At 34.9% G+C, this 26,741-nt stretch overlaps 2 protein-coding genes across 2 annotated transcripts in view; both read right to left on the bottom strand.

Moving 5' to 3' along the window:
- Positions 1-7,350: 7,350 nt before the first annotated feature.
- The window catches only part of LOC106113905 (dopamine D2-like receptor), a 90,363-nt gene continuing 70,972 nt past the window's right edge, over positions 7,351-26,741 (bottom strand). Inside the window, exons 3-9 of the mRNA XM_013306965.1 lie at positions 10,243-10,352; positions 9,496-9,748; positions 8,758-8,951; positions 8,463-8,573; positions 8,158-8,385; positions 7,755-7,960; positions 7,351-7,565 (exon numbers count right to left, since the gene is read on the bottom strand). Of these exons, the coding sequence (XP_013162419.1) occupies positions 7,351-7,565; positions 7,755-7,960; positions 8,158-8,385; positions 8,463-8,573; positions 8,758-8,951; positions 9,496-9,748; positions 10,243-10,352 (1,317 nt within the window). The remainder of the gene's footprint in view (positions 7,566-7,754; positions 7,961-8,157; positions 8,386-8,462; positions 8,574-8,757; positions 8,952-9,495; positions 9,749-10,242; positions 10,353-26,741) is intronic.
- Positions 12,654-15,787, bottom strand: LOC106113904 (uncharacterized). The gene is made up of 6 exons (XM_013306964.1): positions 15,638-15,787; positions 14,770-15,457; positions 14,499-14,698; positions 14,115-14,319; positions 13,477-14,040; positions 12,654-12,927 (listed from the first exon to the last, which is right to left on the bottom strand). Exons 1-6 carry the CDS (start codon positions 15,653-15,655, stop codon positions 12,686-12,688), a joined length of 1,917 nt encoding a protein of 638 aa, XP_013162418.1. The 5' UTR covers positions 15,656-15,787; the 3' UTR covers positions 12,654-12,685.

Here is a 26,741-nt window from a genome sequence, read left to right as displayed (position 1 = left end):
TTACAAAGATAAATATTTTTTGTATAATTCAAAATATCAAAGTCATTTTGGTATCTTTATTAACAAATCATTCCGTTAGAGCACATTTTACTAATTTGTGTCCGCGCAGAATGCTGCCCAAAACATCGCAGGTACGCTCTCAGTTACCTCAAAGGTCCTTCTGAATATTCATTGGGAGTTGTCAAATAAATTCGTAGTATATTTGTGTTGTGTGCAGCCTCTAGGTGCCAGCATCTGACGGACCTCTATTAGCATACGCTACTTAGCTCTGAACCTTTTGAAACACTCTCCAACACTATTCATAAACCTTTGCTGGTTTCTGTTAAATATTTTATTTCAATTTTAGTATAAGCTAGTGGTAAAAATGAATACAACAAAATTCCAATCCTTTCTCTTTGCATTAAAAAACTGTGGTAACAATTACATTCTTATACAAGCTCGACGACATTTTGATCCATGTTTTATCTACGTTTGAACTTCAGTCGACACTCAGCAGTTGCTAGCACTTAGGCAACATGCTGTCTGTCACAAGATGATCCAATTATGTGGTAAAGTTTACAAAGAACGCCGGATGAGGGCGCCACGGGACAACGGAATTTAGGCTTCGAGTCTAATAGCGGTAAAAAAAATTACGTATATCTTTTTATACAACCTCTAGTCAAATATTCGTTAACAAATGTGTCGTGTATTTTTTTATGATCCTGTTTCAACAATATTTCACGACACGGCGCAGTGAAATGGCAAAACCATGTTTTAATGTTTTGGTCCGTAACGACATAGAACACGTGTTGTGCAAACTTAACGGGCCTGTATCTATATTTTTATGTATATGACCTACAAAAAATGTCCGACATGTTCAACATTTGACAACGTACAACTTTTAATAGGTATAATCATAGTTAAAATATTTCTGGCAAGAGATATGATAGTTGTAGATGTAAAATATATCGCAGCGATATAACTTACAATTTGTTGGCAACACCTGCAATTCTAACTAGTGCTGATAAAATTCAAAAATTGCCTGCAAGATGTAACTTTTTGTAAAAGCAAAAAATTTTATTATCACAGATTTTCGATTATAAAAAAAATATGCTTCATTCGACAATGTATTCCAAATTCGAAATGAAAAAATATTTTTCAATAGTGTATTCTGTATGTTTTGCCAGCGTAGTCGCTGTCTTTGGATATATTTATTTGTGTTGTTTCTAAGGGAAGTTGTTACTATTGTGTAGGCTAAAAGAGCAACATTCAAGATGTTGTATTGTGAATTAATTTAATTTAACTTTAGAGAATGAAGAATGGCGAGGGTTTCCATCTTGACAATAAGTACGCGTCCTTTACGACGAGGAACTGAGTTATCAAAGGCGTAATATATAATTTAATTGAACGTCATGTCACTTGATATTTAATAAAGCTAGAGGATTGTAATTAAAATTTATACCTAAACTGTAATTATTTCATCGTAGAGTAACATACACAGATTATTGTCTATTTTCTATGAAAGTGGAATTTAATATCCTTTGATATATATTACAAAATTTATATTTGCTAAAAACAGTAGGACATAATTATATTTACAATCAATTACCTAATTTGTTTCTATTTTACTATGGATAGTTGAAAGGTATCTCCAGAACGACTGCATGAACCTCTCTTTTAGTTTATCTACATCGTGGCTATTATCGTAATTGTAGCATTCGTATTTGGCTCGTTCACGTACCGACACATGTTGCCGGTCCAAAGGTCTGACATCGACTGACGTCCCCTCTCTCCGGCATGTACTTATGACGTCTACGCTCGAGTCAAACAATACTACATTTATGCATACGTTACTACAGTAATATTAACATCTTATAATCTAGTACATTTAACGAACTTCCTAAATTTAAATAACAAAGTACAAATGTTATCGATTCTACTGGAATTCGTGTGTGGTTAATTAACAAACTGATCTTTAACGAGTATCGGCTACTCTACGCAATTCCGAAGTCAATTCCCCACTTGGACGTTACATTGGCGGAACTAATTGAATTGTTTGTTCATTAGCCGGCGTTCCGCGTGCGGGGGGAGGGGAGAGGGGGGGGGCAGATCTGTGCGCACCAAAATCTAGGGTCATATGTACACAAACAAAATTCCTATCGACCACTTTCTTATAATTTATTTGATTCTTTATTACCCTTTGAAATAATTAGCACCGCCTTTTAACTGTTAGAAAGAAATTGTGATTACAATGCGGTTGCTAACTTAACTAAATCGTATTTTAACACGTCCAGTGCCGCCACAATTTTTAAGACACGGTATTTTTAGCTTTCGTAATGTAAGAGTACTAAATATATTTTATTACTATCCAAAAATACTGACGTATTGTTTAATTTTATTTACATTAGTAAGATTAACTTTAGCAATGAGATAAACATACCCGTCCGTAAAGTTGTCGGTTGCCGCGCGAATGGAGTGCCGATACTAATTGAATTGCGAGAAACTATCACTAGATGTCGCCGCACGAACGCGACTATAAATTCGAAATAATGTTTTCCTACGATATATCCATCTTGATGGGATTTATAGATCTTTTAACTTATTGAGTTGTGACGTAATACGTGTCACAATCACAATATGTTGTTAAATAGAAATCCATTAATTATATGTATTATACTATCAGAGTTCATTGAAGTGAATGGTTTTATATTTCTTGCAGTTTTAATATTCTTACCCACTTTTAACAGCCACGAGCATAATTTTTTAGTTGCATAATATAATAGGGATGAAAGGCGATGTATAAAAACGCCAAGTCAGGGTTTTATAAAATGAATTTTCACTAACCAGCGTAAAAGAATGTAATTTCAGCAAACTTGTCATCGAAAATAATTTCTCTTGGCCTACAAATTTTAACATGTATTTTATATATTCCGTTTTGGAATCGAGCCAGCTAACACGAATTAAAATTTTCTTAACAACATTTTTAAAATAATATTGTACGAATGTAAGCATTTTTATATAGGAAACGCTTATATAGTAATTAGAAATAATTCATTATAGATACGACAAAAATGTATCGACAATTTAAAATCATTTTTGTATAAAAATAAGACACACTATAAAGAAGGAATAAGCCTCTTCTATAAATAAAAATAACATAATAATTAAAGTTTATGTAAGTGTAATGTAAGATTGAACAAATGGAATGCAGTAAATGTTGCGTGCACATTTTTATTGCGCTGTAAAAACCGCAGCGATTTCTTTCAATCAGCGCGCCCGCTATTAATATCCTTCTCGCTCCACAAAACGTCAGTTTTAATACCTACACAATGCTCGTGTTTTAATTAAGCTGTCGCGCCAGCGTTAGTGCCATTTTTTTTATGACCCCACGGTTTGAACCGTGGTGATACCTTTCAGTTGTTTTAAGATGATGCATGTCATGCAATATAGAGAGTACTGTTATATTAAATCCTTAGTGTAGTCGTCATCTATTAGTCCTCGCTGAAGGGCTCAGAACCTACCTAATTTTAGGGATGGCTAGGCCATGCCGGCCCAGTGCAGTGACTTCACACATATCTATGAATTTCTTCGCGGAGTATGTACAGGTTGCATCACGATGTTTTCCTTCACCATAAGAACTTCAGATAAATGTATTTATAAAATTCTAAAATCGAAATACACATTGTTACATGACGGGAATCGAACCCAGGACAAGTTAAGTACTTAACTCCTGAGCCACTGACGGTCTAGCGTCGTCTACTAGTTAGTATGGACTCTAGCAGTATGAAGATAAATTTTAAATATAGGTAGTACTAAGTTAAAAATCAAACTTTTATTAAAGTAGCTCCAAACGAAAGTGTAACACGCTGAAAACATTTTTTTTAATAACATTGTCGAATGGTTGGAGATAACTTTGAAATGTTGCGTTCTATTGTAAATAATTTGCCTTTATTACTGTACGCCGTGAAGAGCGAGCGAGCGCTCACAACTCCCAGCTACAATGCCTAACAAAAGGTGTTTGACGCGACTTGCTCGGTATAATAGCCTGTTTGCTCGCTTCTTACACCCGCCTGTTTTATTCAGGCCTAACTTGAGTGCCTGTGTAAACTTTTAGTATAACTTTTAAGTTACGTATAATATTTTATAATACAATTAAATTTATAGTTATAATAAAAATAAAGCCATTTACAACTAGAATCTTAATGGCAATAAGTCATATGTGACTACGTAAGATAGGATCCCATTTTATTGAAAATGTCGCTTCCTTATATATGGGTACCTTCTAAGAAACATCCATTCATCCATCCATCCATGTAAACCGTCGCATTTATATTATTAGTAAGAAGTAGGATATGGTAAAAAAAATCAAACGATATTTAGTAAAAACAGAATGATATATTTAAGATTCATCACAACTCGCGTAAAAAATAAAAATAACTACATTAAATAGAAAATATAATAACATTTTCAATAGGCTTACGCCACATTATTCCGAGAGGTCATGGTTTTAATATAGTGAATACACTTTTTCACTCGTCTGTACAATGAAAGAAAAATCTAATGAAGTTTTTTTTTTTGTTATTATTAATTACAAATCATCATTTTAACAATTTCAAATCCTATAAACTTAAATTATTAATATTATTTACATAGAGTTAAATATTTACAGTTTTTTTAGTTTTCAGTTTGGCGAATTAAATAGCATATTCATACGATATTCCTAGAATAGTTGTAGTATGTGTTATTATTAAATAGTATTTAGTATTTTATAAATTATACAAACTTTCGTGAGACATTATACTAAACTGATATATAAACATGGCTAAACACTCACGTATATACGTCCGGTGGCGGCACCGACTAGTTTCTTCTAAACTTCAACAACAACACCACCGACGCTTTGGTATCAACATCGTCGACGACGCCGGCGCAACCCGCGCCCCCCGCCACCTCAAGACGCGCCCTAAGAGCGCAGGCGCGCAGTGAGCTGAGGGCCGCGTCCGCGAAATAATACCAGTACCACTCATCCTGTTGAAGGGCTCCCGATGGGCTCGAAACTAGTCGGTGCCGCCACCGGACGTATATACGTGAGTGTTTAGCCGTGTTTATATATCAGTTTAGTATTTTATAAGTTTTACATTTATTTTGTTATTATTTTTATTCAACTACTATTATAATCATCAGTATTTTAATATATTTCGAATTTACATATACTTAATATTTGAGTATGCAGTTATATTACACTGGATTCATTTAAGGAACCCTGTTAAAATCTATTTATTTAATTATACTTCCAATTTCATATAAAATTGATAATAAAACCAAATTAATTCAAAGTTAGAAATTGGCACAATAGTAATTTTAAAATTATAGGATTTAAAATAAACTAGAAGAAAAATATTTAAACTAAATTATAGTGTCTTTTGAGCAAATCAATGTCTTGTGACTAGAAAAGGAATGTTTTAATAATCACAATTATTGAGCGAATACTACGACTATATAGGATCATAGAAATAATGAAAAAGTAATGATTTTTTGAGCAAATTAATGTCATTTAAAAATCACAATAAGATATTACGTGAACAATATAATTAATTGGTAAATGTAAATAAATATTTTAGATTTTAAATAAATAATTAAAAAATTTGCTGTAAAATTAATAAAATTGTGTAAATAATAATTACATTAAGTAACATCATAGGCATTAATTATAAAAACATTTAAAACAAAAAACCAATGAATAAAGTAAAATCAACATGTTATAAAATCTACAGTGAATTTTAAAACGTTATTTCCTCAACAACAATTTAGTTATAAAACATTTTATCGTCTATTTCTTGATATGATAAAATATTACTCGACAATAATTATAATCTACAGTATCAAATCGCGCAGTGCATTCGCCACATGGGACATTTCTTTTACATAAATTAACTATTAAATATATTATGTACTACGCCTTTCTAATAAAAATATGCGTTAATGAACCCGACATGTCAAAGGTCAATAAAAAGAAAAGTAAACAAATTGAAACAAAAAAAAGATGTTCGTTAAATATATAATACAAATGTCAAGGTCACAAAATAAGCAATATTTTATGCACATTCCTATTGGATTCTTACGGTGAAGGAAAACATCGTGATGCAACCTGCACATATCTGAGAAGAAATTCAAAGATATGTGTGAAGTCAACCAACCCGCACTTGGCCAGCGTGGTTGACTATGGCCTAATCACCCTTAACTTAGGGTAGGCTACGAGCCCCTCGGTGGGGACGTATAGTGATAGCTGATGATGTAATGATGTCATATTGGAAACGTAATGTGAATGAGATTCTACTATGAAACAGCTGGAATAATTAGATTCAACGTGTTAAAAGAGGTTTGTTATATGAAAATAATTATATAAGAGCCAATTGTTTTCATTATTCAATGGTTATTGACATTCTGAAAGCAGAATTGTAAGCGTTGAAATAAATAATGGACGGAAAGGCAGAAACTATAAATAATAAACATTTTAATGCTAACAAACATAATGTATTTAGCTGCTACATGCTTGGTGTTTTAAATGTACTTAGTAATAATGTTATTATATCTATATATATACGTAGTATGCGATATATGAACGCATTAAAAAGTTAAATGCATCTCACATGAGCAATAATAAATTATAATTATACAAATAAGTAGAAAGTATATCACAACCTTTTAAAACTAAAGCTCTACAATATCGCTTTAAACTTTGGCGCATCAAAGGAAACATGATAATACTGAAATATGACTAGAAGTATACTGACAACGCAACGTACCAATTTCAAGATATATTATTGTATGTATAGTAATCCATAGAATTAGTTTTGATATGCTAAATATCTACATCTAGGATACAATTATTTAATCTATTATTGATTTATCACAACGTAACAATTATTATTGTTTTTAATTTTAATTATTTGGCCGTTAGCAGATCTCGAGTTCAGGTCGATACTTCAAAGATATGAATTTTAGCAATTCGTTGTCATTAGAATATTATACTACAATTATACACAATATACATAATTTTAAGAATTTAAATAAACAACTTCCTTATTTCCATAAATACCAGTTATTCTCCCACAATACTTCAGAATACCAGCGATGAATAAAAACAGTATCTTGTCATGTTACTCGCCGCTAAAAATAATTGGAATAAATTTCAGTTCAGTAGATGTTATAAGAGACTTCAGTTATTGTGTCTTCTTACTTAATAATAGATCCTTAAGATTCTTGAATTTATTTCAGTCATGATTAAAGAATAAGGAAGTTGTGATGTAAAGTATCCACCCGTCCTTATTACGAGATCTACTGCGTGAAAACGACCAAATAATCTATGGGCTAGGTGCTGCACCTGAGGATCTTCCTGAAGGCCTTTCGGAATTCGGGGTTGAAGATCGTATAGATAACGGGGTTGAGGAAGGAGTTGACGTATCCTAACCAGGTGTTGAGGATGAAGACGGTGACGCCGGGGCTGCACTGCAGGCCCAGCTTGCCACACGCTGCCTCAACCACGTTGCACGTGAAGAATGGTGCCCAGCAGAACAGGAACACACCTTCGGAAAGCGGCAAATTTATGTTTGCAGAAAAATAGAAATGTATTATATGTTAAGGCACATAGCTAACTAGTGTATCTGCAGCTGATGTCAGTACCAAACTTATAGATACACATCCAATATAGTAATCCTAGTATTTTGTATGATACACTGCATCGAAATCATTAATTTAATAATAAGATTTGTTACCTAAGACGATAGCTAATGTCTTCGTGGCCTTCCTCTCCTTCTTGGCGGAGGACTTTTCCCGTTTCTTCTTGCTGGCCTTGTTGGCCTTGTAGATGGTGAAGCGTGCGGTGGCAGCGCTGGCCTTGCGCTCCTTCTTGCTACACTCGCGCAGCTCTAGCGTGCTGGCCTCGTGCTCGTCCTCCGACCGCATGCCCAGCGACGCGTTTCTAAACACATCGGCGTTTTATCACTTCATATGGTAAACAATGTGCGCTAAAATTGTTGGGGAATACCTGATCGCTCTGAAAAAGATGTACATCTATACCGCCAGATGTTTACGATAACACATATTTAAAAAAAATGTGTTTCTGTTTATTTCAAGATCCATAACACTCAAATGTCAATAAGTTAAAACAAAACTGACCTTGAGTCTGTATCGAGCCGTGCCATCTTGCCGTTCCTCTTGAACTTGGTGTCGGCGCCAAGGTTCCGCAGCACAGTGGCGCCGCGCGGACCTGGGGAGCCCGGCGGCGATGTCTCTCGCGCCTCCCGCCATTCGCGCCCCTCCTCCGCCGCTGACGCCGCGTATCCCGAGTCGTTGTTCCCATTTGTGTCCGCAACCATCTGCATCTTCAGACTTTTCTTTGGTGTCCTGTAAGCGTATTGTTATATTAGCTATAAAAATAAATATGAACCAGTCCCAAAATTACAGATTCAAACAGCAGTTACTTGATTGTTTCTTCAGCGACAGCAGCGAGCATGAAGTCCGTGGACTTGTCGTTAGGTATGACATGGCAGTCTTCGGCGTCCGCCTCCAGCTCCACGGACCTTTTATCGAAGCTGAAACAAAATTTGTAGATCCAATTAAGACATTACGACTAGCCTCTGTTGGACATGATTTTATAGCAAATATCCCTAGAACCATTCCGTACAATCTGACATTACATGCTACGTATGTACTATTGTTTTACAGAATTTTTTCAAAATCTGTTGAGGCGAATAAAATTTGTGCTTCGCGTTTTACCTGTCATCGTGATCGTCCTCGTTGCTCCCGGAGCCGGTGTTCGTGGGCCGGTCGTCGTGCAGCGCAGTCTCTGCCAGAATTCTGGTCTGCGCCACGTTCTCTATGACCACGGCGGTCGTGACTCCGGTCAAGGGGTCACCAGATACCGGAGGTTTTTTTGCAGCGCGTTGCTTTTTCGCTCGCTTTCTTAGTGCCTGTACAAAACAATAAATTAATTTTAATTTAAAAGCGGTGATTAACTCCAGGATGGTTTTCGTTCCGTCTTCTAAAAAAATACTTTTAGGAGATCATTGCGTACAAACAGATCTTTGTGTTTTCAATTCTTTGCAAATGAAAATTGTATTGTTTTGAAAAGTCAATACAGTATTCAAGTAAAGACGCAAACCTAGTCGGCAAACAATTGCAATATAAAATAGAATTTTTATACCAGTCGTGTGAAATGCTTTGGAAACGCTCGTTTTACGAGACCACGTTTACTTCAAGCTTTTTGCACAATTGAATCTACATGAAAAATAAAGTGTAGAGTTGTATCGCACCTTTTATTTTACGTGTGTGTTTGTAAGTCCCAAGGCAAGATTCTGGGCGCCTCAAGTTACTTTAAAAATATAATATAACGAGCATGTAATGTTCACAATAAACCCATGAATAGAAGTGTGAACTTCTATCACACGAAAGTACTGCAAACACATAAGTTACAGTTCCTTAGTAACGTCATCAAATATTATTTTGTAAGCTGACCTTAAATATATTATAATACAGGAACATCATCATAATGCAGGGGATATAGAAGGAGCCGATGGAGGAGTAGAGCACGTAGTTTTGGCTATTGAAGAGGCACTCGTCGAAGTTGCGGTCGGGCGTGTCGTTGAGGCCCAGCACGATGGGTGCGCCGATAGCCGCAGACACCAGCCACACCAACAATATCGTCAGCCACACCCTACGGTTGTTCTTGTGCTTCGCGTATTTTATAGGCTGAGTTACCGCAATGTACCTGGGAGTAACCGATGATTATTTTCAAAACAAATGCATAGAAGACAGAAATGGCTTGATCCAGGGTCTTGCCAAATAGAAAAGCGCAGACTTTAAGATGTTCAGATTTACTAGAATAAGCGTTTACGTTCTTATTTATTTCCTTTTTGGTTTTCAAAATAACAATAGAAGCAGTATTAAATGTTCAATGACATGTATTTATATTTCGAATCATACGAATTTTATGAAGTGCAATATCTTCAAATTACAATGTTCTTATTTAAATTCAAGTCGCTTCTGAGATGAACCGTTTGTACGACTGCCAAGAAATCTCTCGGGAATGACGCTTGTTGACTTGACCCCGTTTGATATGTGTTTTTCGGGACTGGTAACCTGTCTGTCTCCTCTACCAGATTATATATATCACTTTCAAATGAGAATTGAAAATATTGTTTGCCATTTCTTATTTGATATGAAACTGTAACGTAATTGCAAGACTATACAAAGATCACAAACCTGTCAACAGATATGGCCACTAGATTGAATATACTGGACGTAGAGGACGTGACGTCCATGGCTATGTACACGTCGCAGACGAACGCCGGAAGACCCCATGATCCGTTTACCTGGGAACAAAGAAGGAATTTATAGATGTGAGCTTCTAAGTATCGGCAAGGACTTAGAAATGCACGACGAACTGCCGCACTCAGAGTCTTTAAATGACTATGAATGTACCAAACCAATTCTATTTTTCCTGCTGTTCGATATCCCGGGAAACGAACTCAGTAAGCTCTCAGAGTTTAATGATTTGAAAATGTCCGAAGCAGTTTCATCTAAACTTAATTAAATCTGGAGGTAAGCGTAGTGAATGTGCTTTTTGTGTTTGATCGCGCGGTTGGCGGAGCTGGTGGTTGATGCAAGCCATTAATTCCTGGTCAAAAACAATAAAAGCGGAGCCGACGTCCGCTGCACGCGAGATGTATTTGTCTTCTTTGTTCTATTTCCACACATTTATTACCTCGATCATTGTGTCAATTGCACTTTAGATGTCAAATAATATTAAAAAGTGGATAAAAACTTGCAATGGCAATAGTTTTTTTCCATCTGAGATTTACGCCTAAACAATCGTAAAATCAAGCAACAGTTGAAAAACATTGAAAATAATCAGATTTAGTAAATAACAGTACCTCAATACTGTTGACGGCAGAAATGTGTTCATTCAACTGATGGAGACATAATTATGACTATAATGCCCTTTTTTCTGATCTTAATTTAAGTACTTTTTATCTGAATTGTAAATTGTATCACTGACGAAAACTGTGTTACCTTTTTATTCCACGTAGTTAATTTCGATTTGCGTATGCAAAAAATTGAATTAAAATTGAAAACAAAAAAAGTCGCATGAGTGTGTAAAATCAATTAGTTAAATGTTTTATTTAAAAATCCGGGTCCGGGTCCGGGTCCGGGTCCGGGTCCGGGTCCGGACAGCTCGCGCGACTGAAGTTTTGCATACTAAATTAACATTCATTTAATTTGCAAACAAATAAAATACTCTCGCTTATTTATTTAACATCAATTCAAATCGAATAACTGATAAAATTTAAAATATTTATTTTATGTTACAAATAAAATAAAAATAAAATTCGTTCTAATATTAAATTATCTTAAATGTTGTCTGACTTCCATGTTCTTTGGTCTTTGTTAAATGTTACTAAACTTTTTACCTTTACCCACTTCTAGCAAATGTCGTATCATACTTTACACTGGAAACGTTCTGTATAATATAGGAACGATACTTTTAATACGCCGTCTCCCGATTCCTACCCTTTGAATTTGGTATAATATCGTCACGTAGCACCGCGATCGTGATACGAATAACGCACCGAGCAATCTAAATCTTCTTTTTATATTTGAACAAAATGTATTTGAATGCATTCCGTCGTGTTTTGCGGCCGCCACTGAGAATTTAAAGTGACGTGTCATTTACTCGCTCTCAGAAAATGTCCGTTTATCTATTTCACACGCGGGTAGCACGGTGAGGCAGGGTAGTACTTACTATTGTTTAAACGCACACTTACTTTTAAACTAGTAATGTTCTGTATCATAACGGTTTCGACTGACGTGCATATTGCCATCTCTTTCGTTCTCTTAAAAAAATAAAGACTGTATAAATGTGTTAATTATATAGTGAGACTCCATTACCGTAAGGATTTACTGGCGGCAGCTTATGCGTTCAAACAACAGTAATGTATACAGTATACAGCCTCACTGTTCTGCCCTAGTGTGCAACTAGTATTACTTATACGTCTCTTTTATTTACTTCACAACCCTTGTCGAACCTCAACATTTGAGGGGCGTACAGTACGTGAAAAATTTAAAAGAAAAACGACAGCCATATACGATACGTGACCATGCGAGGCCGTGAAATGCTAGCTAGGTATTTGATAGACAAACTCTGATAGCTGGGGTGAAACAAAACGACCTCAATAAATGTCGTTGTGTCGTACAATATTTTGAATTTCAGGTTTTACACTTTTAAAAACTATATGGCAGTTGTTACTATGAATAAGGAAAAGTGCCTTAAGAAAAGAAATTTATATTTGTAGAACTTATAATTGTTTTCGTAAACCACACAAACAGGACACGTAATAAATCACAGAACAAGGTTTTTTGCTAATCATATTAAAACAAACTTAACTAAATTAATAATTTGGTAAGTAAATCATATTATCAATTACCTTTTTCGTTTTTAAAATACTTATTTACACAATCAATAAAATGACTAAGTATAAAAAAAATTAACTTCACATACCTAACTCATTTAAGGAACATTTTGCATTTTACATAATTGATAACTACTAACACATAAAAGCAATAAAAAACTTACTAAAAATCATAAATAAATGCTTAAAAACTAATAGTGTAATTTTTTTTCTTCCTTATTTTAAAATGTATGCAATTAATCCTGGCTCCACTCCGGTGAATCTTTGCCCGATTCTTGCGTAGTTGGTCTCATCCCGGGCAGCCCCCAACACTTGGTGCGCCTGAGCGGTGGCCGACCGTTGATCCTGCCTTCATATTTGTATCGTTTGTGGTTGATCGGACTCAGGTTGTAGTCCGACATCTGTTCATATTTGCGTTTAGAGGCTGAAGATGATGTCGAGTCGTTGCTATCCAGCGATCCGACAGGCGTTGAACAAACTGCAAGAAATTAATATTTTAACAGATTCATAGTATTTAATAATCAACTTAAATTATTTGTTTTTTTTTTTTAGTATACGGCAACTTTTATATAATAACATTTTATACGGATATGACAATATCTTAAACATTAGTTTCGTAAATGCTATTAAATGTAAAATTAACTAAAGATACAGTCGAGTTAGGATAAGTTCTATGTAAAGTACGGTATAAAATCGCAGGGTAGGTGGTAAGTAGGGACAAAATTACGATCCATCACCGTAAATGCGAGCCGCAGCGTCGGAAGTAAAAAGGGGAAAGAAATAAAGTGTATTAAAATACGTCGACCCTCCGTGTAAAATAAAGTGATTGGAGTAGAAATAAGAAAATGCAACATCGTAAGCTTGAAAATGTGAAAATTTATAACGCGGAGGAAAAATATGAAAATTATATTTTGTTTTCATCAACAATGGTAGCATATGTTCATCAACGTAATAAATATGTTTAACAAATTTATATTTTGGTATAAATTATCATATAACGTTAACGTTTAAAAAAGTAACGTTTTACCTTGTTCGCTCCAAAACACATTTTTGATCGCCCGAGCAACTGATGACCAAATGTTCTCTTTATTTTGTTGTGGTTCTATTTGCTTTTTATTATTATTATTCTTTTTTAAATCTGTACTCTCCCAATCTTCTTCAATCCTCTTTACGCTGACTTTCTTTTTTGTTATTACGAATTTGAACTCTATTTCCGTTTCATCCTCGGTGGTGCGCAAAGCGGATTTGATGCATGTTTCTAAAGTAGTTGCAATGTTTGTGGTGACTGTTGTTATAGTGTTATCGATTGGGTTTGATGGAGTGTCTACGCACGATTTAAATAATTCCTTAGAATCTTTACATTGACTTGGTACCTCATCGGTATTTATTTCTTCTTTGAAATCTATTGCTCTAGCTTGCATATTGTGTTGACCGATAGGTGGCGTCGTTTCTTGATCTTTCTCGACTTTTATGTTAAGCGGCGTTCTTGCTTGAGTTTCAAATCTATTGACGAGAGCTTGGAAGCGAGGATTGTAGCAAAATCGTTGTCTTTGAGGTCCAGGTGTTAGCATTCTTTTTGGCTTTCTAAATACTGAAAAAAAACAAGATGTATATTATTATTTCTATTTTATAAAACCTTGTCATTACTTTGAAATCAAAACATACCTCTTTTCACTTTTTGCTCCGGTTCAAAAACGGTATCTTGGGCGAATTTAACTTTTTTAGTTTTTAGTGATGACTCTGTACTGTTATTTCCTGTTTCAGTTAAGCTTCCCTTCTCGGAACTTTCCTGGCTACTGAAGCGGTGACGGCTTGCGGTCGCGATTATACTTTTCAGTTTTGGTTGTATAATATCTGACTCCGTCTTTGTCTGAAATAAAATAAAAAATTGGTAGTAGTCAACAAATGGTAATACCTTAACAAAACAAAAAGTAATCGGCGCTCTTTTAATTATGTATAAAGAATAAGGAACGTGTAGCGTTTGAGATATTGTAAAAGTAATGCCATGGGAATGAAGCTAACAAGTATTAAGATAAAACATCAAGTTACATCGCTTTCCATTGTCTGAGCGGTGCTTTCTGTGTTCTCAATTTCTGAGAGAGGTGAATCCGCTCCTTGCTCGTGGAACAAAGTCCAGCCGCCGCTCGCCGGGTGCGTGGGCGTACTGGTCGTCACGGACTGCACCAGGTTCATCATATGCGGTGGTAACTGGGATGTTGGTGTCGTCACCTCTTTCTGGGAGTCTGTAACTGTTGCAATATAAATGTTAGTAACATACGAACTAATTGTAGTTATGATCAAGTATTTTTATTTTTTTTACCTTCCAAGCGGTCGACGCCAGACATGGCCCCACTGATCGGTGACATGTTTGTCTCTTCCTTAGCTATGGCTTCCTCGTAATCATCAATAGCTTTTTGTCTCATTAACTGAACGTATTTGTTTACGTGTGGTGTAGCAGATCTAAAGTACTTCTTACTAACAGGCGTTTTAGGTGCTACTTTAGGATGTGGAGTTGTCATAAACTGCACTTTAGGACTACCTTCAGATTCAGCATCACTCGATTCGTAATCAACTAAATGCTGGCCTTTACTCAGTGGCGTGATTACAGCAGTTCTATTGGATTTGTTAATAGATACAATAGCTGCGATATTTTCACCTTCGTTATTATTTAAAACATTATGATATAGGGAGTCGAATTCATTATCTATAACTTCGGCGACGTCATCTTTGTGCAAAGGTTCATCAACTAATTCTGATATAGTAATACATTTATCGATATCTATAAGATCTTCCATAGTTTTGAACAGTTTGTTGCACTTCCTGCACTGAAGAGGTACGTGCTCGTCGGCAAGGTGCTGTATCAGATCCTGGTTAATGTCCTCGGGGCGGCAGAGGAAGCGTTTGCCGCGGCAAATCGGGCAGTCGTAGGTCAGATTGTGTTCTGTTTGTTCGTGTTTGCGGCGGCAGTTCGCGCAACAAAATACTAATTGACACACAATACATCGAACCTGAAATGAATAACACATTTCTATCTTTTTGCCATACACTAAATAAACTAACTAAAATGATAAAGAACTTTATTTATACGTATCTATTAACTCCGAGTTCTTATAATAAAAATAAAACCTAAATGAAAACCAAAAGTCTTTAGTATTATTGTAAATTAAAAGTAAACAAAGATCACTTACCTCCGCTGGAGTGTTCATGGTTATCAATTAGTCGTTGATTGTATTTTGTTCAACGTAGTTTTGTCACTAAACACAAAAACCTTTCAAACCGATTACATTGTTAATATTGAAATTAAAAAATACATAGCAACGCATGAGAATAAAGGTACCCATTCTGGCATTGCGATGAATAATTTCTTAATACCCTCATTACTTCTTAAAAATAGCTTCGTTTAAAAATCGTTCGAAAATACTCAAAGATAATAATGTTTAAAGCAATTCATTTAAATTGTCTTTTTTTATTGTTCTAATATGAAATATAATAGTGCATTTGTCTGTTAACCACAAAAAAAAATATAAAATAACGTTAACATTGTGATATGGAATAAACGTTTGATATGGCTATTATTTAATAAGAGTAAAGAATAACTTAAGTTGCCTAAAATATAACTTAATAATTTATGTTATAACTCTTAACCAACTTCAAAGAGAAAATAATCGAAGAATATTTTAAAACACGTCACCTTTATCTTTGTTCTCGGTCTGACAGTTTAAATGATCCAAAATGGCGGACATGGCGGGTAATATTTCCCGCGCAATTTCCCGCCAAACGCGCGTTGTGGTCGTCGTGGCGGAAGCGAGCGCGTTCGGTCAACACAACAACTTTGATGATAATACAACTTTCCCTCGTATTATGTATACATTTTCAACATCCACACTTTATAATATGATCAAACATGTTAGAACTTGTTTAAAAAATTTATGTTAAATTTGTAATTAGGACATTTTATAAACTGTCCGAAAACAAATCTCATCCACATTTTTTATTAAAGTTTTAGTCCGATTACATAAGTATTAAATTCACAATTGTTTGGTAACATTTAAAAATCATAGACGTTCGCACTTGTATTTCAAAGCGCACGGTATATATGTATATCTCTTTATGTAACAAAAAGGTAATAATATAGTCAACGTAGAAGATATTAAATGGTCGGAGGCGAGTCGCTGGCAGCAACACTACTCGTAACAAATTTAACTGCCCGGTCTGAGTCTCAGGTGGACGCTGTTTGTTCCCTTGTTTATGGCGGGACAGAGTGGGGCTATAAAGTTTGCCGTGACTTACTGAAGTAACGTAACTAGTCGGTCTGTTGTGGTTTACCATGTAACATATTATATACTGTGTCTGACATATTTCTATTTTTTCTCTTAAATTCCTTACAAACATCTTTATTTTGTGACTTGATTTCATCTTATTTTTTCTTACTCTTCTCAGTCTTATTTATTGAAGTATTTTAAGGTGTTTTGAGTAAATTTATGTTATTCTTATACTATCTATCTCTTGTTTATGTTTTAGAGACGATTTCGATTTGTTAATGGTATTTTAATTCAAGAGGAAAATCTTAAATGAAAAATATCTAAATTTTTTCTCAACTTTTAACGCGAATATGATTCGCCAATAATATTTATAACATTATTTAAACTTCAGTACTCATTTAACGTAACCTATTCTTTTGTCTAAATATACTTTTAATTTTTTTTTAACAGCTTGTAATTCAAAGCAGTTTTTATGGCCCAACATTAGGACCGTAGTTATAATGCCCAGCCACACGACACGTACGCTTAAAGGCTCCACCAACAAAGTTTGCTAAATCACGTAAAGCGTTTATTGCACTTTCCTAAAATTTAATTGAATAGAACTTATGTTTACATACAGAGTTCGGACGATCGAAATATTACCATTGTAAAGACATTGCATCTTATTGTTCTACTGCGTAACATAAATAAACACCCATTAAAACTTTATTGAAGTCATGAAATAGTTATTAAGGTATAAATTTATGTTAAGGGAAGCTACTCCTGAGCTTACTTAGTATAACAATATTTAAGGGTGACTTAAAAAGTCCCTTAGTGTAGTTTTCTTATACTACATTCATTCCTCAAGGCTATCAAATGACCGTTAATATCTATAATAAAAGAAAAGCAAGCGATTGCAAGTTGCATAGTTTTTAAAACTTACGTTACAATTTTAAAACCATTGATCGGTAAAGTTTAAGTTATGTGCCTGAGATTTTTTTTTTGTTATTTTATGATCCCAAACACTAAAATGTTCATCATCATCATCAGGTCACTATACGTCCCCACCGAGGGGCTCGGAGCCAATCCTAAGTTAAGGGTGATTAGGTCATAGTCAACCACGCTGGCCAATTGCGGGTTGATTGACTTCACACATATCTTTGAATTTTTTCTCAGATATGTGCAGGTTGTATCACGATGTTTTCCTTCACCGTAATAACGTCGGATAAATGTACATATGTAAATAGGAAATGGAAAAACATATTGGTACATGGCGGGATTCGAACCCAGGACCTGCAGATTGCAAGTCAAGTGCTTGACCACTGAGCCACCGACACTAAAATGTGAATAATGATAATTATTTATTTCATAGGAGGTACTAAATCTCATACCTCATTCCATCATCGTATGTCTCAATAACAAACGCTACGAAGACAACAAGAATAAAAAATAATTTCTGGCAGAAAGCTACAAATGACTCTCAAAGATGTTGTTACTGCCACCTGTTGGTGTAACGAGTCACAGCAATACTCGAGACAGTAACGCGCCTGCAGTGCGAGTTCACTCGCTCTATAAGTGCTCCATTATATTTGAATGACCTAGCATTGTATGTTCGCCTTGTTAGCATCAAGTAGTTGTATTTTTAAATTGTTTTTTACTATAAATAAATATCATAGACATACTTTTTATTTATTCCTTAAAAGACAGTTGAAAATAAGAATATGACAAGTGTTACCATTGTAAAACATCTGGGGTTATGGGAGTGCAATTGCACTTATCATTGTAGCAAAAATAATGATTTGAATAGAAACAATTCACTCCTTTAAATGAACAACTCATCTCTGTTATAAAATATGTAAAAGACCGCTATTAAAAATGTCATTATAAATGTATTTAATTGACTGGAGTAATGTAAGTAAGGGCCCTGTTCAAACGCGAGCCTCCATGCCGGCTCCTAATAGACTCCTAATTATACAGCTCAGAGGCCTAAGTAAATACGTTACTTGCTTATCTGACGTGTTCCCAAATTAAATTAAGCAACGCATTAAGTTACTTACCCGAGAGAAATGCTAATTTCTAGTTTAAAACGTTTTTTTTAATTGCAAATAAAGATTTTGTTTTACTTATACTGTTCCTATTATGTTAACCTTTATTCTACTATCTTGATAAAATCAAGCGTAGGTTGTTTAGCGTTGTTTCGTCTAAAAGTGTATGGAGATGGAGAGAAATTATTTTGTGTCTTATAGCGCAGTATATAAGCATAACAAATATACGTTTAAGGGATCTAAGGAATGCCTAGTTCAGAGTTTCCAAAGCACTAATTATAATTTTATTTCATAATCTTCATTTTAAGTGGCTATTATTGCTTTGATTACGGCCAGTGAGCGGGTGTTATGTGTCTGACAGGGGTGCGCCTGATGAGGGTTAACTTTTTGGTTGTACATACATGTCATTCCTTTTGTGTACAACCCTATTGTCGGTGTTATAGTAATCCATAACGCGATAGAACCATTGTATCCTTGGATAGCTCTAATATGGTATCGCGGATATTTTCTGTTAAATAGGTTTATTTTCGTCGAGAAGTTGTCTTCAAACAACTTCGAAAATGAAAAAATATAGATCTTTATATTTAACAATGTTTAAGGCCGGCAACGCATCTGCGGTTCCTCTGGCATTGATGATGTCCATGGGCGTCGTTGAACACCTCGGTGTTCCCGCTGCTCGTTTGCCCCCTTCTGTTATAAAATAAAAAGTGGCTAAGCTTGCTACAGAAATGTATTAAAAGTGCTTTCTTGAGTTATTATGTAAGTAATTTGGTTTCTAGATGGTATTCAGAAGTAGAAGTTTGACTTGGATAGTAGAAGAAACAATAACATTTTCCTTTAGGATCAAATAAAGTTCTCTAGGGAAAAAATACACGAATTTGTATTATGAAACAACACTTTAAGAACATTAGTTAATCACAATGTCAATGTGCAACATTAAATTTATTTTGGTAAATTAAAAAAGTTTTACCCGAGAATTGACCGAAGCGGAATGGGCCCGAGGGATCACAGGAATATTAACTTTTTGTAATACAATACCTTGCGAGGATGTTTCCCTTCGATTGCTCTCTAGTGTATGCTTTACGTTTATTAAAATCCTCTAATATACGCCACGGAACTATACCGTTTGTACCGCAATAACTCAAAAACTTATAGATTAAATTTAAAATTTCTCTGCCTAAAGCGTATCAAGGGGCATAAGGCAGGAATAATATAACAGCGGTTAAGATTAATTGATACAACTTCATACTTATTCTTCTTGAGAGAAAATCAAAAGACACGTTAAGATTTTTTTATAAGAGCAGGTGGCAAACGAGTGAAGGGAACTTATGATGTTAACTTTATTACGCTTGCTCAAGAAAATTGTGAGTTGTTTGTGTAATGAGAATAAATTTTACGAGTACCCTCCATTAATTTGTTTTATTTCCTTAATAAACGGCAGAGCACGAACATTACGCTTATTTGAAATTTAAATCAACCGAAAATATTATTTCAAGATAAAAATTCTAACAGAATTTACATAACTAAGTTGATTTGTCGCTAATGATAATGGCACAGAAATAGTTTCTAAGTATAAATAATCATTTAATTAAAAAAAATCGCTTTTGTATTATGAAAGAGGTATGGTATTTTCAATTTGTCAATACAATGTAACATCTTCACAAGTGTTTTCAATTAAGTGAACGCATTTGAAACGTCCTTTGTTTTCGTCGCAAACAAACAAGATAATGAGCAAAAACACAAGCCAGAGAGCGCGCAGCTTGAAGAGCAATCAGCCGGCTCATTCGCTCGGAACATCCGTTTAACACATCTCAAGTGATTCCTTCACGTCTGAATGGCTACAGCTCGGGCCTTTAATACCGAAGACATGTTTCTCTGAAATAAATTCTATATTAAATGAACAGATGTAACGATAAACATGTCAGAGAAGAATATACAATGATATTGTGACATTTCTTGTTTGTTATGACATGCACTATAAACTTGTGTCATACTCATCAGTTGTGGCTCTGTCAAAGCTCTCCGTCCCCATATTTCCAGCTTTCCATTATCCCTTCTAACCCGATCAGTTCAGTAACGTAGTTACTGGTCCGAAGGGTTTATTTCAGCCAAGGAACATAAGACGGTATCAAATAATAAGAAAGCGTAAAATAACAAAAAATAGCACCTTTTTCCTTGTTGAGAACTAAAAGGATAAGACTGATTACTTATATTTATCTATGTGAATATTCAATAGTCATAACCGGTGAAAAATTTGGGAATGGTAAATGAATCGCATATTTTTTTTTGATAAGCCACCAATTATACAAATTACGTATGTTCCTATTCTAACACTATTCTACTACCGACTGATAAAACCAGCGTAAATGTTCACATTATGCTATTTGATATAATCATAGGATCGATTCGCGGCAGCTCAGGGCTGGTCTGGGGCTTGGGTAAGTATAGGAAGTGCGGATAGCAATCAACCCGCTCACTCATTCGGAACGAACGTTTAACACATCTCGAGTGATTCTTTCACGGATGAGCGCTTACAAAATTTAACATTGCAAAAGAACCAAGCCTGCTAAAATATATGGCTTGCAGTCTACTGGAAAGATACAAATACTCGTACTTTCTAGGAAGTAAAGCAGTAGGAATGATTGAAAGAGAAGAGTATATTATACCCAATAGTGAATTAATGGACTACTGATTGAGGTGAGGAGGGCTCTTTGCATAGACAGATTCATTGAATCAGATAACGAAGAGCTGCTAAGCGGATGTGTTCTTGATACGGTATCTCCAAACGTGACAGACACGAAAAGAGACAGATAATTGATGTTGGAAAGGTACTCTTGGGATTAACAGTAATTAACTTGTTAAATTGGGTGTGACTTTCATCATGTTTATGTTATTTGACGAAAGAAAGGTAAGTAACTCAATTGGGAAGGGTGGGTCGCGTACCGCTTTTAATAAAGTTAAGGATTCTAATTTATATTGCACAACTTAGACGTTCAAAAACTGTACAACGTCATAAAAAAGGTCTGTCGAAAAGGAATGGTAAAAAACTAATCTAAGAAAGCTGTTACAGGTAAAGTTTTTTTAATTAATCTTTTCTAACAACCTTCCAGCAGTTTGTGTAAAGTTTCTTTTTAAATTTAAATAACGACAAGAAATCTAGACCAGAAAGAATATCTGGTGACTATCATAGAGATGAATAAAGGTAGATCAAAGGAGCATTAGCATCTAATCATGCGTTCTATTTATCTTAATGACAATACGGACGATAACTGTTATTCGTAGTTCTTGTATGTTATTTATCAACATTAATAAGTAGCTATTTTCTTTTATCTCTTTTAATTCACTCGTCTACTTTGATTTTGGCAACTCAATTGCTTAATCAGACGAACTGATTCAGTTTATCGTAGTCAAATCCCGTCCGTACCAACGACACGGCACTAATTGTAATAACCCTCGGGATTCCAAAGATTTTTCGGTCGCTTTCGTTTTTTCGTTTGGGTGCGGGTGGGTAATGTTTCTGGACCGTCGCCGTTGAGACGATTACCAGCATTCGCGGAATTGTTCTTTTCTCAGCAATTTAAATTTGAAAAATTGCTCACCATTTAACTAAATACTTGTAATTTCGAGTAAAGTTAAAATTATTTGGTACAAAATAGCTTTCGATAAGAAGACAGGCGTGAAGTGAAAGCAATTCCGCGTTTCGTCTGTTGAGTATGCGTCCCGGAGGCCCAATTCAGTCCTCTTTCCCTTCCCACCCTTTTTCTTATAAGGAAAGGATGGGAAGTGGAAGTGGACTTTCCGGATGAGAGGATGCATGGAAAGGGAAAATATTTTTTCTTTCTATGCATCCTCTCCTCCGTCGATTAAAGGAAAGCAATGCATATGCAATTGCGTATGGCTAATGGCAATGGGCACTTCGTTATTTCTGCGATTTCAGGTGGCCGCTCGCTCGTTTGCCACCTTATGATATAAAAAATAAAAAAATAAATTGAACAGAACGTATTCCTTAATAATATGCTTCAAATAATCAGTAATGTCGAGAATTATTTAATTTAATGTAAACTAAACAACTAGTTTCTGTGATTTTAATTTCAAATTTGATATTTTGCTATCATATATTGTAAGAGAAGATATTCTAATAACAGTCATTTAATTGTAGGCACTCTCTCATTATGTAAATAATGGTAGATTGTAGCAATTACTTTATTATATACACATTTGGATGACAAGAATTCAGCTGAGCAAATTAGTTTGACTTACAATATCAACAAGTCAAATTCTGTCTCACAAAATTGTAATACTACTGAAAAGGTATTCCTACTATTTTTAACATAACGCCTGCTTTTGTTTTTATAATGTTATAAAAATAAACTTGACATGCAAAAGAATAAATATCGGTTACTATAAAGCTGTATAAATGACTCGAATTATAAATTAATGATCCGTTTACTTTCAAGCAGAGAAGTAGAAATATTTATGGAATACTATTACAAAAAAATTACGCTTATTTTTATGGTAGTGAAACTTTGAGTCTCTGAAAATAAAAGTTGAAAATGAACCAGTTAACGAGCAATTGCTCCGAACAGATAACATGGGACTTGTCGCACGCAAAATAATTTTGGAGCATTCGGCGAATTCTCGTTGCATTAACGAACTATTGTCATCCTTTTATTGCAATGAGAGTTTATAATAAAAAGCATGCGCGTCAACGTTTGTGACCAAGCTTTTTAACGCTTTTGCCACTGTTATTTTCAGTCCATTCTTTAAGTCAAATCATTCAAAGCATCTGAACGGAATCTCGTTAACCAATGTTACCAATTTGGTATGTTATTGCCTAAACTTTTGTTTGGAATTTTAGATTGGCCTGCACTTAGCATTAAATTCCGGCTTATGCTTAGAACTATTTCCAATATTAACAGGTAAACATAACTTCTGTAACAGATTTAGTAGACTATTTTTAGAAGATTAGGGGAATTTACGATTGGTCTGGTAAAAGGGTGATCACAAACATCAATGTTAAATGATTTACAAACATTAACTAAGCTGATATTCATCTAAACAGCGAAATCAATTTGATTTGCTGTCATATGTTAATTGAAATCGTCATGTCAAATCGTAACATTGATCAGATGTTCTGTTTTCAGCAGTCAGTTAGCTGACGAGACAAGTGAGCCGTGGATACAACGTAATTATGCAAATCTGACAATTGTAGATAATACAGTAGGGAATAATAAGCTTTGTTATTAGTGAACGGATCAAGATACGAAGCATAGCAACACGAGCAGAGAGCAAGCTATGACATTTATTAATTTTAATATGCTGCATTCTGAAATTACAATCCCCACTTAAACAAAGGTCGGTATTTGCAAAAGCAATACAAAATAATTCGATTCTCATATTTTTTCAAAGAACTACCGAATCATCGGACGGAATACGGTAAATTGTTAGCTGTATCTCTCAGGAAACGACTACTTTATTACGGTATTTAATTTGACATGGGAAGGGTCAAAATTACCGTTCACGAATTCCTTACGGGATACGCAACGCGAATAAAAATCCGTATTAGTTGTACATCACGTTTCATATATTGACAGCAAGGAGTTCTTACAACGATCATTTAATATTTGTGAAGACATAGATTTAATGGAAATTATAATATGGTCAGTTTGTTGCCAACCTCAGCACAAAGAAAACAAAGAGCGATAGGAATTGGGTGCTTAAGAAAAAAGTATTTCCTATAGTACTTTTGATTTAAATAATAACGCACCAATCTGCACCGGCCGTAGCTTGACTTAATTTGCTATACAAATGTTATTAATTTACGTCGTTATGATCTTGGTACTGTTTAATTATTCCTTTAGCCTGGCGGTATAGCCCGGTAGATGCGTGTCGGTGCATGGTCGACATTAATACGGTCCCTTACTTACGTTCAGCTCAGCAGGAGAAGGGTCGAAGGTTCAACGCATTTGCTTTATGGAGGCCAAAATTAGCATATTATGTGAATAAAGGGAACCCTTTGCTTTCCTCATTTCATCATTGGGTCATGTTAAATAAAATACGTCTGGCTAGCCCTTAAATTTATTGGTGAAGCCAAGCAAATTTTTCCAAGAATATTTATAAATGTAAAATAAAGCAAATTTTATTTGATTTGTATCTTTTGTCCTTTATTGAGAGAGAAGAGACGAAGCCACAAAATATGAGTTGATCTAAGCCTCCACAGAATAATATATTACATTATCTCCTTGTTAGCAATAGTTTTTGATGCAAATCAAGTACTTAGTTGAAGTATATTGAAATAGTGTTATGTAAAGATACAGTCGAGAAGCAATGATACCACGATATCTTGGCAACGATTCAAACAATTTGACTTCAACAATGAATGCTAAAATAATTCACAATGTCCATTTGACAAAGGTGCATCGAAGATACGGAGGGAGGTTCCGGTTTAAATCAGGGGGTAGATTTGGTGACCTCTTTTGTTCGCCGATTCTATTGAAAGCTATTAACCTCTCGCTTTAATATACTCTTTAGGAACTTTATTTGAATCTATATATTTTGAAAAGGACGCTTAATTTTAACAGACTATTAATATTAAATTTTTAATAAAAGGATATAAATTGAGATAGTAAAGAAGGAAGTAGACAAAGTATGATGATGATGATGAATTATGACTTTTAAAAATAATTTCTTTCTGAGTGGTACGAAATAACCAGTGCAAGGGCATAAGGGGAATAAAAATATAACCCACATAAAGAAAATCAAGCTCTGCGGAGTAAAGTGATAATTCCGGTCTGCGTGCGCTTTCCGCATACTAAGCAGAGTGGCCACGTGCCGCAGATTATCGTTACACTGGACATGTGCCGCTGCCTTTACTACTCTGTGACTTCGACCTTGTAAGGGATATGTACAACACTTACTGCTCTATGACTTCGACCTTGTATTTCTACAGACCGAATATTTACAGCTGCTTTTTCTGCCCGATGACCTTTTATTTTACTGTTGTATACTTGACATTTACTGCACTCTTCTCTGCCTTTTTACTCTAACCTTGCTAATAAAGCACACGCATAAGGAACTTATGGCCAGTTTAATCAGGCTTTTCGTGAACTATCTTGATCAGATCATTGCCAACTTTTAATCGACGAGGACGCACAAAAACAGGACTTTTACCTTTCCTATGTGCTTAACTCCTTTTTACCATTCATTCTTTTTTGTTCAAAACGATTCTGCTAGTAAGTTATGGCCCGATATGATTTTGAATCATGATGTTTTCTATGTATTTGATAATTTTAGTGTTAATTCGCAATCTCAAAACTTTCGCAAATAGATCTATTACATATCGCACAATATTATAACTTAACAAATCGTTCCAAAAACTAGAACGAAAAGTTGTATTTGGTTTTAATCAAATGTTCACTTTAATTTCGACCCTTGCCAGTTAAACTTGAAACGAACAGATCGCAAATTGTGAAAGGGTCTTAACAGACAAAATTAACATACAAGGTGTAATATGTTTGTATAAAAAGTATAAATAATAAGGTATTAGGTTCGTGTTTAAATTACATTAAGGATATGAAAGATCTGAAAAAGGGTGAGCTTTGGGTCGCGTTTTATTCCGTGATAAAGGTTAAAACGAAATTATATTTTAAAAATGCTCTCATGTGTAATTTATTCAGGTGGGGTTAAATGATACTAATTGCTTTTATTCATTGACGGCGGATGTAAACTTTTTAATTTGTTTACCATAAAATCGCGAGGAGAACGCAGCACTCGTGTGAACGGTACTAAAAAAGGAAGGTGTAGCATTCGTTACGTTATATTTGGCTCGTTCACGTACCGACAAGTGTTGCCGGTCCAAAAGTCTGACATCTACTGGCGTCCCCTCTTTCGAGACAAACAACACTAAGTTCATGCGTACTCTACAGAAGGGCTATATGTTTCTTTTTATTTCACTATCATTTTTTTAAACAATGGGGCAAACGAGCAGCGGGAACACTGAAGTGATC

Source organism: Papilio xuthus, unplaced genomic scaffold (genome assembly GCF_000836235.2).
Source record: "Papilio xuthus unplaced genomic scaffold, Pxut_1.1 DF828177.1, whole genome shotgun sequence".
In the NCBI taxonomy this organism is placed as follows: Eukaryota; Metazoa; Arthropoda; class Insecta; order Lepidoptera; family Papilionidae; genus Papilio; species Papilio xuthus.
Note: the sequence above shows the minus strand (reverse complement) of the source record. Positions and strands in the feature narration are given on the sequence as shown.